The following is a 17,051-nucleotide window of genomic DNA, read 5'->3' as shown; positions in this document are numbered from 1 at the left end:
TGTCTCCTTTCATCTTTTTTTATTGCAGAGTTCAGCCTAAAACTCATTAAAGATAAATGGATCCCAATTACCGTTACTGTCGTCATCACAGCTTTGATCATCACTGTAATTGCACTGGCGGGTGAGTGAAGGGTCATTACTAACCCGGCTGATTCTCATTCCTGGTTCTTCATTGGCTGTTTGTCTTAGCCCCAAGGTCACGGTGCCCACTTGCGTTTCCCACGGCCTCTTCTCACCCCGTCTTTGCCCTGGTCTGACTCCTCCGTTGAAGGACATTCCCCTTTTCAGAGGGGAAATCTCTCTCCAGACCCTTTCCCCCAAAGAGGAAGGGACCAACCCTGTTCCCTACCCCCTCGGAAGCAGCCCCACTAGATCCCAGGCCTGGGTAGCGGTGTAGGGATGCAGTGGGTGGGTCTCCCTATCCCACTCCCTGTGTCATCCAACACCCAGTCTCACCTTAAATTGTTGTAGGTTTGGGTGCCACCGTGTGGCCACGGCTCACAGCGCATCTCTAAAATAGTTTCCAGTCGATTTATCATTGTTCTTCCTCCCTCATCCACCGTACTGTGTGTAAATGCAACTGGGAGTCTCAGGCAGAGGGTTCAGTTCCCTGATCCCAGCCAGTCTCTTGTGGCTTTGGGAGCATTTCTGAATGTTTTTTCTGTGCCAAAGCTCCTCCGTAAAGCTCACATGACACAGAGAATCTGTCGCGCTGAACGGATTCTTCCCGTTCCTGGCTGGGTGTCGCTGGCGCAGCGGAAAGGGGTGTGTTGGGGTGTGTGCGCCCTGCCCCCAGGAACCGAAGAGCTCCCGGGATTCCTTAGAGAAGACACGTGTGGTAGGGAGTGTGCGGTGACAGCTGTCAGTGCTGGAGCGAGGGGCTGGCTGCTTGGCCTCACTGGGCAAACGGACCTTCACAAGGAAATGGCTACAGGGAGGAACTCGCTGCAGGGGTCGGGTGTTAAACCTGTCCCGTGGTAGATGGTGTGTCTGCAAGCTGGGAGCGCACTGGTCTTTCAACCCTCCACTGGCAGTTATTCCCGGCTAAATACACCCCTGCATCCTTGGCACAATACAGTGGCTAGTACGGCTGCTTTTGTTCTCCTGAAACTTCCTTTCCCGCACTTGTACTTGAAGGAAGAAATGTCTCTTTAACAGCCAGGTTGAAATGGGCTACAGCCAATCACGGAGGGCTAGATGGAGACATTAGACTCTGAGTAAAGGGATGTGGCACGAGCTGTAACAACCCCGGGTCTCATTCTCAGTGACCATTCCCCCACACGGGCAGGGACAGGTGTTAAGCCACCTGTGTGTTCCCCACATTCTGGGGCTGTGCAGGGCCCTGTCTGGTTCTCTGGTGTAAGCAGGAGCAGCCACAAGGCAGTTGTAACTTCCACCTTGATGCACCCCCCCACCCCCATACACACCCCTGTTTTCCTGCTTCCTCCTTGCTCCCCATGGTGTACTGGTATAAAGAGGGGTGGTGTTCCAGGCTGGCCAGGCCACTGGGAGCACTGAGGGTGTGCAGAGTTTTGGACTGGGTTTAGGCTAGGGGTGAAAACCAGAGCTGCCGTTAAAATGCACTCTGGGCACTCACTGTCCCATAGAGACGTTACACGCATGTCAGTTGCGGTGGTCGTGCAGGCAGGCTTGGCACATTTTTTGTTGTGCTTGCATGCTCTCTGGCAAGCTCCCTTGCATGCTCTCTGTCTCTCTCGTATGGGAAGATCTTGGGGGCCCAGCAGGGACGGTGCAAGGATATTTTGTGCCCTAGGCAAAACTTCCACCTTGCGCCCCCACCTCCTCCCCTGCACATCGGTTCATTGAGAGGCAAATCCCAACGAGCCTTTATAGACCCCAGGGGCTGCTCCTCAGACCAGGTTCCCCCCTCCCCGCCCCCTGAACTCCCCTGGACGGTGCACAGCCCCCCCGCAAGACAAGCCCACTCCTACCCACCCTGATGACCCCCGCCCCAAGTCCACTCTCTGGCTTTCCCGGGCTTGAACTGCTGCAGCAGCTTGGCAGGGAGAAGCCGCCTTCTGGAGGCACCAGAGAGCCAGAGCGTCAGCGGCGGGCCGCAGCCAGGGAGGAGCCGGTGGGGTGCAGGGGGGCAGCAGCTAGAGGGGAGCAGCTGTGCCCCCTGCCCCTCCTGCCAACCCATCCAACCCTCCCCCTTCTCCCTGACTGCTCTGATCCCTCTCTCTACCCCTGCCCCTTGAGGGCCCCCAGGACTCCTAACTCATCCAGTCCTCTCCTGACAGCCCCAAACTCCTGACTCATCCAACCCACCCCTGCCCCGACAGCCCCCACCAGAACTCCCGACTCATCCAACCCTCCCCGCCCCTGACAGCTCCCCACCCGAACTCCTGACTCATCCAACCCGCCCCTGCCCCTGACAGCCCCCAAACTCCCGACTCATCCAACCTCCCCACCCCTGACAGCCCCCAAACTCCCGACTCATCCAACCCTCCCCCCCCCCCGGACAACCCCCCCCGGACTCCCGTTACGAGGCCCAGGCCCGTCAGACTCTGGCTCCACAAGGCGCGAAACCAAACAGGCTGCGGAGCCCACAGCCTCTCCCCCGCAGCGTGCTGGCGACGCCGTGCTGGAGGTGGGGCCGGAGAGGGACTCTGCCTGCTGGAGGCCAATGGGAGCAGCTAAATCAGGCCCAGGCACCCAATCAGCTGTGCCACACTCTGCGTGAGGGGAAGGAGGAAAATCCCGGACACCCCCAAACCACTTGGCGCCCTAGGCGACCGCCTAGTTTGCCTAGTGGTTGCACCAGCCCCACTAGATCCCAGGCCTGGGTAGCAGTGTAGGGATGCAGTGGGTGGGTCTCCCTGCCTCCCACTCCATGTGTCATCCAACACCCAGTCTCACCTTAAATTGTGGTAGGTTTGGGTGCCACGTGTGGCCACGGCTCACGGCGCGTCTCTAAAATAGTTTCCAATCCATTTATCATTGTTCTTCCTCCCCCATCCGCCGTACTGTGTGTAAATGCAACTGGGAGTCTCAGGCAGAGGATTCAGTTCCCTGATCCCAGCCAGTCTCTCGCGGCTTTGGGAGCATTTCTGAATTTCTTTTCCGTGCCAAAGCTCCTCCATAAAACTCACAGTACACAGAGAATCTGTCGCGCTGAACGGATTCTTCCCGTTCCTGGCTGGGTGTCGCTGGCGCAGCGGAAAGGGGTGTGTTGGGGTGTGTGCGCCCTGCCCCCAGGAACCGAAGAGCCCCCGGGATTCCTTAGAGAAGACACGTGCGGTAGGGAGTGTGCGGTGACAGCTGTCAGTGCTGGAGCGAGGGGCTGGCTGCTTGGCCTCACTGGGCAAACAGACCTTCACAAGGAAATGGCTACAGGGAGGAACCCGCTGTAGGGGTCGGGTTGGACTGTGTGGAGAGTGGGAGACTCTGGGCTGGATCCTTAGACCACTTGACACCACTCTGGAGACTCAAGGTGGATCCAAAGAGCCCTCTGAGAATCCCCCCAATTCAGGGGGCCTCCCCAGCTGGTGTGAAGCTGGTGTATGGGCTCTGCACCCAGAGTGTAGGGGATGGGTTGGGGTTGTGGCCAGAGCACGCTGCATTACAGCTGTTCTGTGCTTCCCAGGCAGCCTGAGAAGCAGAGCGTAAGTTAGAGCAACCCTGAGGTTGCTCTAAGTCACACCGGGGAAGGTCAGGGCCCCGAATGGCCCCGGAATACAGGAAGCACAAATCCAGCATCTCTTCACATGTGCCAGCCATCCACCCGTGCTGTTTTGCTACAGAGCATGTGTCACCATTTCTGCCCATAGTTAATGTGTCTGTGCATTGGGAAATCACATGGCTGGTAAAAGTTTCCATTGGCCCAAACTGAAATTGTTTCTGGCTTTTCAGTTCATGAAAACGTTTGACTTTTCTCCCCGACTGAGGAAGGGAAAATTCTCTGAAACCTCGAACATTTTTGTAGGATGTTGGGAAAAACATTTCCCGCATCCCTCTTGTTAGGCTCCTTTGCCCTCAGTTTTAGTGGCTGCTTCGCTCTCCTGAGTGGAAGGCCTTGGCGAGTGTGTGTGACAGGCCGGCCTATGGCCCAGCCACGGAGAACGTGAGTTGGGGGTTATGGGGGATAATCCGCTGAACACGAGCTCCCAGTGGGATGCGGTGGCCAAAGGCTCTAATGCGACCCTGGGATGTATAAACGGGAAATTCGAGTAGGAATAGAGAGGTTATTTTACCTCTGGATTTGGCCCTGCTGCGACCGCTGCTGGAATCCGTGTCCAGTTCTGGTGTCCACAATTCAAGAAGGATCCAATGGCTGGAAGTTGAAGCTGGACAAACTCAGACTGGGGATAAGGCAGCAGCTGTTAACAGTGAGCGATAGTCACCCTCGGAACGATTTACCAAGGGGCGCGGTGGATTCTCCATCACTGACAGTTTTTAAATCACGATGGGATGATGATGTAAAAGTTCCGCTCGAGGGATTATTTGGGGGCAGTTCTAAGACCTGTGTGATGCAGGAGGTCAGACAAGAGATTGGTCCTTTCTGGTCTTGGGATCTCTGCAAAACGACAACCCAGGCCCGAGCCGAGTGGGTCTTAGTGCCCTCTCTGGCCGGGATTCGCACGCAGAGAGAGACAGCAGAGATAGGTCCATCTCTCACCACTGTGCCACTTGCTTATTTTCAGCCAGGAAGCCTCCCCCCTACCCACGCAGCCCACCCCACGTCACTGCTGCGTGTCCGGACCGCTGGGTGGGATACCAAGGGAAATGCTACTACTTCTCAGAGACTGAAGGGAACTGGAACAACAGCCAGAGCCACTGCTCTGCCCTCAACGCCTCCCTGGCTTCCATTGATTCCCTGCCGGAGCTGGTAAGGAAGAGACACAAACCTTCATAACCACAGCTAGGGACATGCCAGAGCCTGGCGCCCCCCGGAGGCCTAACGCAGCTCCTAGATTCAAGGAACTGAATCCCCTGCGGAGCTGGTTATAAAACGGAAATTCAGGGGCAGGATTTGACATTTTTTAATAGAAAAAAGTTGATTCTCTCCTCCCCCCCAAATTTTTAACTTCAAATGTCATTTCAGTTTGGGTTTTTGTTTTCTTTTTAACTCCAAAATCCCCCCCTTTTTTTCCTTTTCCCACATCATTTTATACTGGAAAAAGGGAGGAAAAATAAAAAATGTGGGGAAAAAGTTGTGGAAACCCACCTTAAAAACAAACAAACAAAAAAACAATTTCCCAACCTTTCCCCAGCAGAAAACCAGTGCAAAGGTTACCCTGAAAAAGAAAGGAACATTTTCATCTCAACAGTATATGCCGCATTTTTATATACAGTATCTATGTCTATATAATTTAACCAGCAATAAAGACAAGTAGAAAGTACTTCACCTAGGAAGGAAAAATCAAATGCATGAAGGCAAAATAGGGAATACCTGGCTCGGCAGTAGTGCTGCTGAAAAGGGACTGGAGGTTACAGTGGACCACAGATTAAATATGACTCGACAATGGGATGCAGCTGAGAAAAAGGCTGATCTCATCCCGGGGTCTATGAACAGGAGTGTTGTATGTAAGATTCGGGAGGTGATTGTCTAGGTCTGTTTTCTCCTGCCTGAGCACGGGGGGCTGAACTTGATGATCTCTTGAGGTCCCTTCCAGCCCTGTGTTCTGTGATTCCCAAAAGTTGCAAAACTGTAATAAAAAATGGGAGGAAACCCCCCAGTTACGAAAAGGGGCAGAGGGGGAAGTATTTGGGTTTTTAAAATACATTTTCCTGTGCAAAAAGTCATTTTGGATGAACCCCTTTGCCCTGTGCAGTTTGACTGGCAGCTCTTTGGGTGAGGGACCAGCTTTCTGTGTGTGCAGCACCCAGCGCGTGGGGGCCCTGATCCCCGTGAAGGCGGCTGTAATACAGCTAAGGACATAATGTGTGTGTTCTTATCCACAGGATTTCACGCTGCACTATAAAGGGCTCCCTGACCACTGGATTGGCCTTCAGAGGGAACGAGGCGAGGGCCAGCCCTGGAAGTGGACCAACGGTACCATATTCAACAACCTGTGCGTCCCTTTTCCTCATTCGCCCTCTCAGTATTAGGGTGCAGAGAAATGCAACAAAACCCTGGGCTGGGTGGAGAACCGGGATTGGAAGCGAGACCTCAGGATCTTAAAAGCCTGATTCTCTACTGCCTGAGCTACAGGGCTAGTTCTGGGGAGGTTGCACCTGTAGGAGACCTGTAGACCTCTGCCATAGCGTAGGCACCAGAGGAGGACAGAGAGCCCCACTTGGTTAACGGTGGATGACACCAGTGGGACTGGTTGGAAAAATTCCTACTCAAAGTTTTCCCTTATGGAAAATCTGATTGTGTCAAAAGAAAAATTTCCTGGAGGGAAAGGTCACTGGATGAGATTTTTTTATTGCAGAAATTGACTTATTTTCAGTGAACTCAGACTGAAACATTTTCATTTTGGTTTGCCTGTGGGGCCGCTGCAGCACATCACGGGAAATTGTAGTTCCAGTCCGATTTGTCCCTGGTCTTTGACCAGACAACATCTCCCATGATGCACTGCAGTGTTTCAGGTTTCAGTGTAGCAGCTATGTTAGTCTGTATCCGCAAAAAGAACAGGAGAACTTGTGGCACATTAGAGACTAACAAATTTATTTGAGCATAAGCTTTCGTAGGCTACAGCCCAGTGTTTCACTCATGCATGTTCTTATGTGGTACTTTGGTGGTAGGAAGACACTGCCGTGCATCATGGGAGATGTGGTCCAGATGGGAATCAGGACCTATAGGAGAGAACATGGGTGGAAGAACCAACAACTACAATTCCCATGATGCCTGGCATCAGCCTCACAGTCTTATGAAAATGTTTCATTTTGGGTCAACCTAAAGCATTTTTTGGGGACGAGGGGAAGAGAATTTCTGTTCTGTGGGAAATTTAAATATTTTGACCTTTCTGTCCGAAAACATGAGAATTTCCCTCAGGATGGAAATTCCATTTGCCACCTACTTCTGTCTAAACGGTTCCCCCCTGAGGCATTCACGAGCACATCCCATTGTCCGTGCACAGTGACACCCCACCGAGGGGAATCACTATGGCTACGGGATGCAGCAGAAGATGCGGCAGCTCAGTGGGGGAGCAGCTCGGTAGCCGCGTTAGGGCCTTGCTGAGCACAGCTGGGCTCTGGCTGCCTGGGGCAGAAGGGGAGGCAGAGGAAATGGATGGGAAGTGTGGGGGAGGGCTTGGGAGACCCAGGGAGAGAAGATAATGGTGGTGGGGTGGGGGCAGGTGGGACAGCAAAAGGATTGTGGGAAGAGGGGAAGTTGCTGGAAGAGGCGAGTCTGGAGGGAAAGCGGGAGGACAGGTCCATCAATGGCTATTAACCATGATGATCAGGGAAGCCACCCCATGCTCTGAGTGTCCCTAGCTCTGTTTGCCAGAAGCTGGGAGTGGCCAACAGGATCACTTGATAATTGCCCTGTTCTGTTTATTCCCTCTGAAGCACCTGGCATTGGCCACTGTCAGCAGACAGGATACTGGGCTAGATGGACCATTGGTCTGACCCAGCACGGCCGTTCTTATGAGGTTTGCTTACCCTGAGGTATTGCCTGATTTCTGGTCTAGCTGAACTAATGCATCCAGTTCTGTTTATCTGTATTCAAGAAAGACGCACTCAGACTGGAACAGGTGCAGAGAAGTGCAGCTAGGATGCTTGTGGGAATGGAGAGTCTCTCTTATCCGAGGAGACTGAAAGAGCTTGGCTGGTTGAGCCTAGCAAGAGGAGAGGGTATCTCATTGCTCTGTAAATACCTCGGGGGTAGACACCTGGGCGGGAGAGGAGCTACTGAAGCTACAGGGCAATGTTGGCACAAGATCACACAGGGATAAACTGGCCAGGAATTAATCTGGGGCTGGAAATTAGCAGGTTTCTGCCCATCAGAGGAGGGAGGTTCTGAAGCAGCCGCCCCGTAGGAGCCGTGGGGCGACCCACCTAACTAGATAGAACACGGAGCCTGAGAAGTCTGTGAACAGGATGATATGCCGGGGTTGCCTGCCATAGCAGGGGGCTGGACTCAGTGACCCAGGAGCTCCCTTCCAGGCCTATGTCCCCTCACACACTGGAAAGACCTGCAAGAAACTTCACAACCTCTGTTTCCTGTTCTCTGTGAGCCTGATTTTCAGGTGCTCAGCGTCCACTGTGACATTTACAGCTAGAAGTGACTAGCTCAGGGTTGATTATTAGCAAAGCCTGGTTGAGAACCCAGTTCCCCTGCGTCATACAGCACTGGACCACATCGCTTCTCCGTACGTGAGCAGGAACGGGAGCCGGCTGCATCTGATAACCCCACACTGCTTCTCATTGCAGGTTTCAGGTCAGAGGGGAAGGGCAGTGCGCCTACCTGGATGAATATGGGGTCAGCAGCTCCAGGTGCTACTCAGAGAGACATTTCATCTGCAAGCGGCCGGACGATTGCTCTAGAAGGAAGCCAAGTGCTGCAGGAGGGGACACAATGTCTAAGATCACGTAAAGGGTCAATGCAGCCTCTTCAGTGGATGCAGAACTTACACATTCATCATCTCTTGTGCAGCATCCTACCTCTGCAACCATTTCTCCCGCCAGATCTCTGCTGAAAAACCATCTTTCAATGCTCAGAACACTAACTCTACTGCAGAATAACTTCATTACCATGGTACTACTGAACAGGTGCTTTAGAGGTTTAAATCTAATATTGCGTTAATACCTAAAGTGAATAAGCTATTTAGATTATGAAGAATCCCTGCTTTTATTTAAAAAAGAGTATGTTTGTAGCTTGGTTGGTTATGAATATACCCTGGCAAATCAAAGAGAGCCTGAGTCAGCAGAGAACTTGAAACAATAACTCAGACAAGTGCCCCATTTAATTGATTGATGTGTTAACTCTGGAACTTAGTGATGACACTAACTTCCTTATTTTTCCTCTACGCCGTTTTTTCCTGGTAAGGGTTGTGGCAGCAGCATGGAGATTAGGGACAACTAGACCTCCCTTTCCTCCACAACAGACTCCAGCTCCTCCTGGGGGATTCCCAAGCATTCCCACGATGGGCTGGCCCTCCGCAATGGAAACTGGCCTGACACTAAAATGACGACATTAATTCGTAAATTAATTGTAGCTCATTTTAGTGGATGAGAGCTTGGAGCTGCAGAGGGGAGAAAGGAAGAGAGTGACAAAGACGGGGGGAAAGAGCAGACAGGGGAGGATGGAGAAAGAAGAGACGGAAAGGACAGGTTGCTCTAAAGGGAGGATCCCCCTGAGTGATGTTGAATGTGGGACAGAAGAGCTAAGAACTCAGGCCTGGAACTTCAAAGGTTTCCTTGTAGCCTAAATATCTTTGAGTGTCTAGGTCTCCATTACTAGTTTAAAGCCAGATTCTGCTACTGGAATGTGCTTTTATTTGGAGAGTTTTCATAAATCTCTAGCCTCAGGAGTCATGTGATTACATGAGACTATTTCTAGCCTTCGTGATTGTAGAAAAAAGTTTGAAAATCAGATCCTCCTCTCCCCTAACAAAGGTTAAAAAAAAAAAAACCTCAATTTGTGTATTTTAAAAAGTCATGATTTTGGGCGGGATTTTTGAATATTTGGGTTTGACAAAACTGGATTAACAAAATCTAAAGGCCATAAATTTTGGTCGCAACTTGAACTGGGTGAAATGTTTTGACAAAATTTTTTTATTTTTGGCCAAAAATGCAGATCTGGTGACACCAAAACAATATGAGAATGTTTATCAATTTTGCCAAATCAATTTAGCAGACAAACCACCTAAAAACAAACTCCAAAAAAAGCCGAACACTTAACTTCGCTGGTTTGGGCTTTTTGTTTCATAACTTCCTTTAATTTTGTTTTTAAACCTTAAAAGTCAAAATGAAACTTTTTTTAAACATTTTTTTTTACTTGTCGATGCAATGAGAATTTTGAAAGAAAATAGTTCTAAGACTAATTTTTGTTTGATTTGTTGGAACTTCCAACAAAGTGAAAAAATCCATGATTTGCCCAGCGCTAGTTGTGACCTCACCTGCCCTTTCTGTGCTGCTCAGTGAGGGAGGTGGGATCCAGGTTAGATGGGAAGTGAACACTAGTGTGCAAAGAGCACACCTGGTCTCTCTACACTTTAAACTTAGCTGGACCTAGATCCCTTGCTCGGGTGTGAAAACTTCACAGCCCTGAGAGACGTAGTGAAGCTCCCTCAGCCCCCTTGTAGACACCGCTTGGTCCAGGAAAGAATTCTACAGTCTCGCCAGGAGCTGGATTTACAGTAGCGATGGGAAGAAAACCACCTGTCTCGCTAGCAAGTCTCTACACTGCAGCCGCGTATCTGCAGCCCTGTTAACCCAGCGTATCTGCTGTGATGTGAACCTGGGATCGCTGCCTCTGCAGACACAGGAGCGACTCTTTGCGCTAAAGAACCAGACTTGTGAACAGCCCTGTCCTTGTGAACAGCAGCCACTACAGGGGGACAGAGACCCTGAGTGTAGGATACAGACCCGTGGGATGCACTTGGGAAAAGGCCGAAGAGACACTGAACCAAAGTCGGGGTAAGAAGTAGCCAGTGGATCTTGGAGACATCATTTGAAGCTGGGACTGGATGACACGGGATGGATCACTTGACAATTGCCCTGTTCTGGTCATTCCCTCTGGAACAATTGCCACCAGCGACTGTGGGAAGACAGGACACTGTGCCGGATGGATCATAGGTCTAACCCCGTATGGCTGTTCTGATTAACTTTATTTTTTTATGCGTTTTTGAGTAGATCTGATCAGAATTTGACAAGAAACATTTTTAACAGTGTTTTCTCCAGGACTTGTTTGCCATCCTTTATTTATTTTATTCATTTACAATTTTGACAGAAACTGTGAATGGGAGATATTTAGTGAGCATCTCTCATCATCTGCATTTAATTCATTGCTTTGAGCTAAGATTGTTTGGGTCGGGAGAGCTCCTGGAAGGGTTTAGTCACTTCCCCTGGGCTGTGTAAATACCAGAGTAACCCATAATGACTCCCAGTTAGGAACCAAAATGAGTGGCCAGGTTTTCAATGGATTCATGTAGATTAAGGCCAGAAGGGACCATTAAATCATCTAGTCTGGCCTTATGCCTAGCACGGGCCAGCAGGGCCGGCTCTAGACCCCAGCGTGCCAAGCGCGCGCGTGGGGCGGCATTTTGCCAGCAGGGTGGCAGGCGGGTCCAGCGGACCTCCCGCAGGCATGACTGCGGAGGGTCCGCTGGTCCCGCGGCTCGGGTAGACCTCCCGCAGGCATGCCTGCGGATGCTCCACCGGAGTCGCGGGACCAGCGAACCCTCCGCAGCTGCGGGAGGTCCACTGGAGCCGCGGGACCAGCGGACGCTTCACAGTCATGCCTGCGGGAGGTCTACCCGAGCCGCGGGACCAGCACCTCCCGCAGGCATGACTGCTTGGGGCGGCCAAATTCCTAGAGCCGCTCCTGAGGGCCAGAGAACTTCCCCCACTTACCCCTGTATTCAGTCCAATAACTTGTGTTTGGCTAACGTCTATCTTCCAGAAAGGCACCAGTCCGGCGTCTGGCTCACTGACGCCATATCCAGTGAGCTGAGCTGCTCTGAAAATCTGCTCTAAGAGTCGCAAGGGAGCTGCCACGGTGGATGAGGGAAACTTGAGGGTCCTGAACTTGGAGCAGAAACTAAAGCAAAAAGCAAACAAAAAACACAAACGGAAAACTGAACACGAGTCGTAGATTCCAAGGCCAGAAGGGACGGCGGTGGTCATGTCGTCTGACCTCCTGTATGACACAGGCCAGAGACCTGCCCCCAAATAATTCCCGCTTAAGCCGGGCCTCCCATTTGGGGTATTCTGGTGTTTAAAATAGACAAGTAAATAAACCTTTGTTGTGGTGGGAGGAAAAATAAACCAACCAACCCTACTTCCCCTCACTTCTAAAAAATCTTTTTCCCACGCCAAAAGAGGGGTATGGGAAAAATATTGTTTTTAAAGAGAGACGGAAAGTAGGGGGCGGGGGAGGTTTCTTTAGAATTTTTCATTTCAAAATCTTTTGTCCAAACAAAGAGAAAGAAATGATATTCAACCCAAATGAAGATATTGGGGAGGGAGGAAAGGGGCTAAACATTTTATTTTTCTAAAAAAGGCATTTTCTGTTTTAAAACTGTTTTGATGGCAAGGTTTTGATCTGGTCTATTCGTGTGTAGATAAATTACATGTTTTGCTTCCCTTCCCCTTAACACAGATTCCCTGCTGTGAATCGCTCACAGTCTCAGGACAGAGTGTGCCTTCCATGTTTGGGAAGTGCCTTGTACAGGGCAGCCTGTTTTCCCGTCCCACAACATTTTTTGATATTTAAAAACAAAAATTCTGTCCCAAATTGGGATGAAACCATTGCACAATTTCCCAAAGAAGCTGAGTGTCATTTGTAATAGAAATAAATAATATACAAACATATAACAAAGAGCTGCCCCAAAGAGTTTACAATCTAAGTGTAAGACAACAGTCAGGGAGAGAACCAGAGAACAACGAGAGGAGATTGTTGCTGGACTTTCATTCTAACTGTCTAAGCCAGTGGTTTTCAACCTCTGCTCGGGGGACCCCTGAGGGTTTGTAGATGATGTCTAAGGGCTCCACAAAGGGTTGTTGTTACCACAAACAGTGGTTTTCAACCTGTGCTCCGTGGACCCCTGGGGATCCGCAGACCATGTCTACAATTTACAAAGGGGTCCGCACCTCCATTGGAAATGCTGTAGGGCTCTGCAAATGAAGAAAGGTTGCAAACCAATGGTTTAAAGCCATGGGGCTTGGAGCATTTGCATCTTCTTATTTCTGTTTCACAGTGACTAGGGGACCCTGTCGTTCTGCTTCTCTTCTCTGGGTGACCCCTGGACTGTCCCGCAATAGACGCAATAGAATTACAAGTAACTCAGCCTAGAGCCACGGCAGTCACTTGATCCCAGCCAGTACTCTAATCAGGAAGGAGGATACAACTGGTTAAGTTCTCCTTCAGACCAGCTGGGTGTCTGGGACGGAGGAGTGGCCACCCAGTTGGAGATCTGGCCCCATTGATTCCAATGGAGCGACACTGACACACACCAGCCGGATCTGGTGTTTGTTGTCCTGTGGCTCTCAGTGACCTGTGGGGAGGGAATGATTTAAATAACAGCTCAGGTACCTACAGCTGCTCTGGGACAGGAAGCTGTAAACCAGCTGCTCAGACTCTGCCAGCAGGGAGGGGCTGGGGGAAGGGTGATCTCAGTGCAGGGCTGGTATAAAAACACTGAGCTGGGGAGAAACTTTTGTTACCTTTGAGGGTGTTTTTCTGTGACCTAAAAAGCCAGGGCTTGGAGTGACTCAGTTAGTGGTGCTCACTGTGTCCTGAGCCAGACACAGCCGGAGCGGCGCTGGGTGTGTAGCTGAGCCTGGCACGTGGGTGTGTAGTCAGTAAACACAGTGACTGGGAACTCCCCTGTGCCTGTGTGGATGCTACACGCTATTTTGTCGTGCAAAGAGCAAAAGACACAGCACAGTCCCTGCCCAGGAGAGTTTATTATCCAAATAGACAAGATGGGGGAGGGGAAGAGATGGGCCCAAGGTTATGCAGCAGGGAGGGGGCTGAAACAGGGATAGAAACCCAATTTTCTGAGTCCTACTTAAGCCCCTTTGTGTTCAGTTTAAACTGATTTTTACTGAAAAATTTCTGGGTTTTACAAAAAATATTTTTCTTTTTCTTTTTTCAATTTTCACCCTCTTTTGTATCATTCATCTATGGAAAAAATAACTTGTTTTATGAGGAAAATACAATACACTGTGTGCAATCTCTGCATTAAGATCGTACATTAGTCTGGGTGTATATGCAAAGCTGCCTGTTGAAGTCAGGCCACGTATTAGTCTAGAAGATACACACAATAAAGAAACAGGCATGAATGCAAGCTCTGAACGTACTGCTGAATCTCACGCCCACCACGGACACATTACAAGCTGTTAGCAGATAACGGTTTCGAGATCTGACACCCTAAAGGGCAGGGCCGGCTCTAGACCCCAGCGCCCCAAGTGCGCGCGTGGGGCGGCATTTTGCCGGCAGGGCAGCAGGCGGGTTCGGCGGACCTCCCGCAGGCATGACTGTGGAGGGTCCGCTCGTCCCGCGGCTCGGGTAGACCTGCCCCAGGCATGACTGCGAATGCTCCACCGGAGCCACAGGAGCAGCACCTCCCCCAGGCATGACTGCGGATGCTCCACCGGAGCCGTGGGACCAGCACCTCCCCCAGGCATGACTGCTTGGGGTGGCCAAATTCCTAGAGCCTCCCCTGTTAGCAGCTTCCCAGCGGGGCGAGCGGAGACCAGCAAGATCATACGGAGCTAATCACCAGCTCTGTCCATCCAGCTCTCCCCCTCCTCCTCCTCTGCTGCCCCCTTCTGCCATTACCGCTCTGATCGGCATCCTGAACAGCCAATGGGAGAAGGAGTGGGCGGGCTCAGGAGATAAACGCAGGAGAGGCTGAAATGCTGCAGTGTCGTCACTGCACGGAGCAGGTGCGATGCAGGTAGCTCACTGCAGCTGCTCGGTATCGGGGTAAGCGGTGCCCTGTGTCCAGCGGAAGTGGGGGGCGGGGGGGTTAGTGGATTTCTTAAAGGGATGTGGTTGCTGGAGGCAGAAGAGGGAAAACCCCCTTCAAGCCCCCAGGGGTGCGGGGGAAACACCCGGGAGGGGACTGGGGGTTGGAGTGATGTTGAGAAAGTGGATAAGGAAAAGTTATTTACTTATTCCCATAATACAAGAACTAGGGGTCACCAAATGAAATTAATAGGCAGCAGGTTTAAAACAAATAAAAGGAAGTTCTTCTTCACGCAGCGCACAGTCAACTTGTGGAACTCCTTACCTGAGGAGGTTGTGAAGGCTAGGACTATAACAATGTTTAAAAGGGGATTGGATAAATTCATGGTGACTAAGTCCATAAATGGCTATTAGCCAGGATGGGTAAGAATGGTGTCCCTAGCCTCTGTTCGTCAGAGGATGGAGATGGATGGCAGGAGAGAGATCACTTGATCATTGCCTGTTAGATTCACTCCCTCAGGGGCACCTGGCATTGGCCACTGTCGGTAGACAGATACTGGGCTAGATGGACCTTTGGTCTGACCTGGTACGGCCTTTCTTATGTTCTTATATATGTTCTTATGGACCCTGGGGGAGCGGATCGAGGGGGGAGAAGAGGCGCGTTCAGGGCGGTGAATTGGCCCAGCCCAGCAGGGGGCAGCGCTCGGCTCGGGGGCGTTTCTCTGGGTCAGGCTGACTCTGGGGAGCTGCAGCTGATCGGCTGCAGGAGGGCGGGGTTGGGCTGGGGAGCAAAGAGCCGGGTGCTGGCAGCACCTTCCAGCATCACCGCCCAGCTCAGCTCTGGCCTGTCCCCGGGGAGCTTGGCAGGTTGGCGCCTTGCGTGATTGATCATCCAGAGGTAAAGAAACGAGTGCGGGGGGGAGAGGGGGTACAGAGCCCTGGGGGGGATGGGACATTGTGGGGTGCTGGTGTGTGGGGAGCGGGATGCACAAAGACGCAGGGTGATTTCCATTAGCCTGGGGCCTGCTTGTCTCCATTAGCCTGGGGCCTGCTTGTCTCCATCCAGCTGCCTGGATGTACCTGTGCTGGGCCACACCCTCAATCCCAGGGGAAAGGGACGGGGTGGGGGGTTCCCGAGTGAAGGCAGGGCCGGGGCATCTGTGGCGGATGGGAGCCGGGCGGCCGCACAGAGCAGACGGGCGATTGTGGGTTTGCTGGATCACCTCCCTTCCTATGGGGCCTCATGCAGGGAGAGCCGCAGCCATAACCAGCCCACCCAGCTAGCAGCCTCCCCTGCTCTGCTCGGATGGGCTGGGGAAGGGTGGGGGGCTCTCGGCATGGCGGGAAGGAGGCTCCCTTGTTTTGGGAACAGCAGCGCTGGGGTGGGTGGATCTGGGAATGGGGGGAGGGAGGCCCCTGGATTTGAGGGGTGGGGCAGGAGGGGAGATCCAGGCTTGCTGGGGGAAGGACGGAGGCGGCTCATTCCATGGGGAAGGCAGGCAGCAGAAGGGGTCTGGTTTGCAGCAGGCAGGGTGGGTCTGGGCTAAGGGAGCGGGATGGGGCCGGGTGGGGGAGCAGAGGGCAGCAGGGCTGGGAAGAGGAGTCCGATGGCTGTTTGCAAAGTGAGGGCCCGAGTCGGGGTGCAAAGGGGCTGGAGGGGAGGGGTCAAGGCCCCCCTGCTTTGGGAATCCCCCAGAAATCCCCCTCACCAGTGCAGGGGCCTTTCCAGGGCCGGACGGGAACAAGCTGCCCATCCTGCACTGTGTGTTACAGGCTGTTCCTCTGCACCCAGTGCACAGAGGCTCTGGGTTGTTTGAGCCCAGCTCAGCTCACACTGGAGCAGTTCATGCTGGTAGCGCTGGAGATCTGGACTCAGTCCCTGCGGCGTCAGCCAGGCCAGCAGCTGTCACCCTGCAGCAGGGCACCAGGCCAGGGGCCTGAAAATGAAGAGGCTGGGCTTGAGGAGGCCAGTGTCAGAGAAAAACGCAGTTTTTACTTTTTGATTGGGTGCAGCAGCGTCAGATACAATTGTAAAGAGAAAATAAAGTATAGCGGGAGGGAGAGCCCTCGGACACAGGGGTGCCCCAGTCCCAGGCAGGTCTTTTTACATGTAAACAATTACAGCAGCATTTATACCTTTTGTTAGACAATAATAAGCAACAGCTGCATTTTGTTTATACATAGGCCATCCTGATAACTTATTTTTCTCACTTCTATTTAGACGCCAGCCTACATTTCATATTATCTACACAAGGTCAAAACAACTTTACACATTTTTTTTTTCCTACGCGCCTCCCGCAATCCTCGCTTCTACAAATTTTGTGTTAGAAGGGTTACAGCTAGCCTGACTCTGGCTAACAGACTGTCTTGCATTAAGATCCTCTACAAATTCCTGTCAGTTCTTTTTCTGTTTCCACACCAGGGAAGGGGAGAGACATGCAGTGAACCCCAACTGCTTATTCGCCTTCTGGTCTGTTTCTAGGCCTTGTGGCCAGTGGGAAAA

The 17,051-nt window shown here is 51.8% G+C and overlaps 1 protein-coding gene across 8 annotated transcripts in view; it reads left to right on the top strand.

The window, feature by feature from the left end:
* Window positions 1-11,684, top strand: part of LOC120392396 (C-type lectin domain family 2 member D-like) — a 33,523-nt gene extending 21,839 nt beyond the window's left edge. For 6 of the 8 annotated variants that reach the window (XM_039517127.1, XM_039517126.1, XM_039517128.1 and 3 more), the window contains 4 exons: window positions 29-121; window positions 4,665-4,849; window positions 5,926-6,016; window positions 8,344-9,843. In XM_039517127.1, coding sequence (XP_039373061.1) covers window positions 29-121; window positions 4,665-4,849; window positions 5,926-6,016; window positions 8,344-8,609 — 635 coding nt within the window. In that variant the 3' untranslated portion in view covers window positions 8,610-9,843. Of the gene's footprint in view, window positions 1-28; window positions 122-4,664; window positions 4,850-5,925; window positions 6,036-8,343; window positions 9,844-11,536 lie in introns of those variants that run through there. The other 2 variants (XM_039517131.1, XM_039517125.1) reach the window with 2 other exon arrangements.
* Window positions 11,685-17,051: the final 5,367 nt, after the last annotated feature.

The sequence above is a fragment of the Mauremys reevesii genome, unplaced genomic scaffold, assembly GCF_016161935.1.
Source record: "Mauremys reevesii isolate NIE-2019 unplaced genomic scaffold, ASM1616193v1 Contig1, whole genome shotgun sequence".
NCBI lineage: Eukaryota > Metazoa > Chordata > Testudines > Geoemydidae > Mauremys > Mauremys reevesii.
The sequence above is the reverse complement of the archived record's forward strand: the minus strand, read 5'-3'. Positions and strand labels throughout refer to the sequence as shown.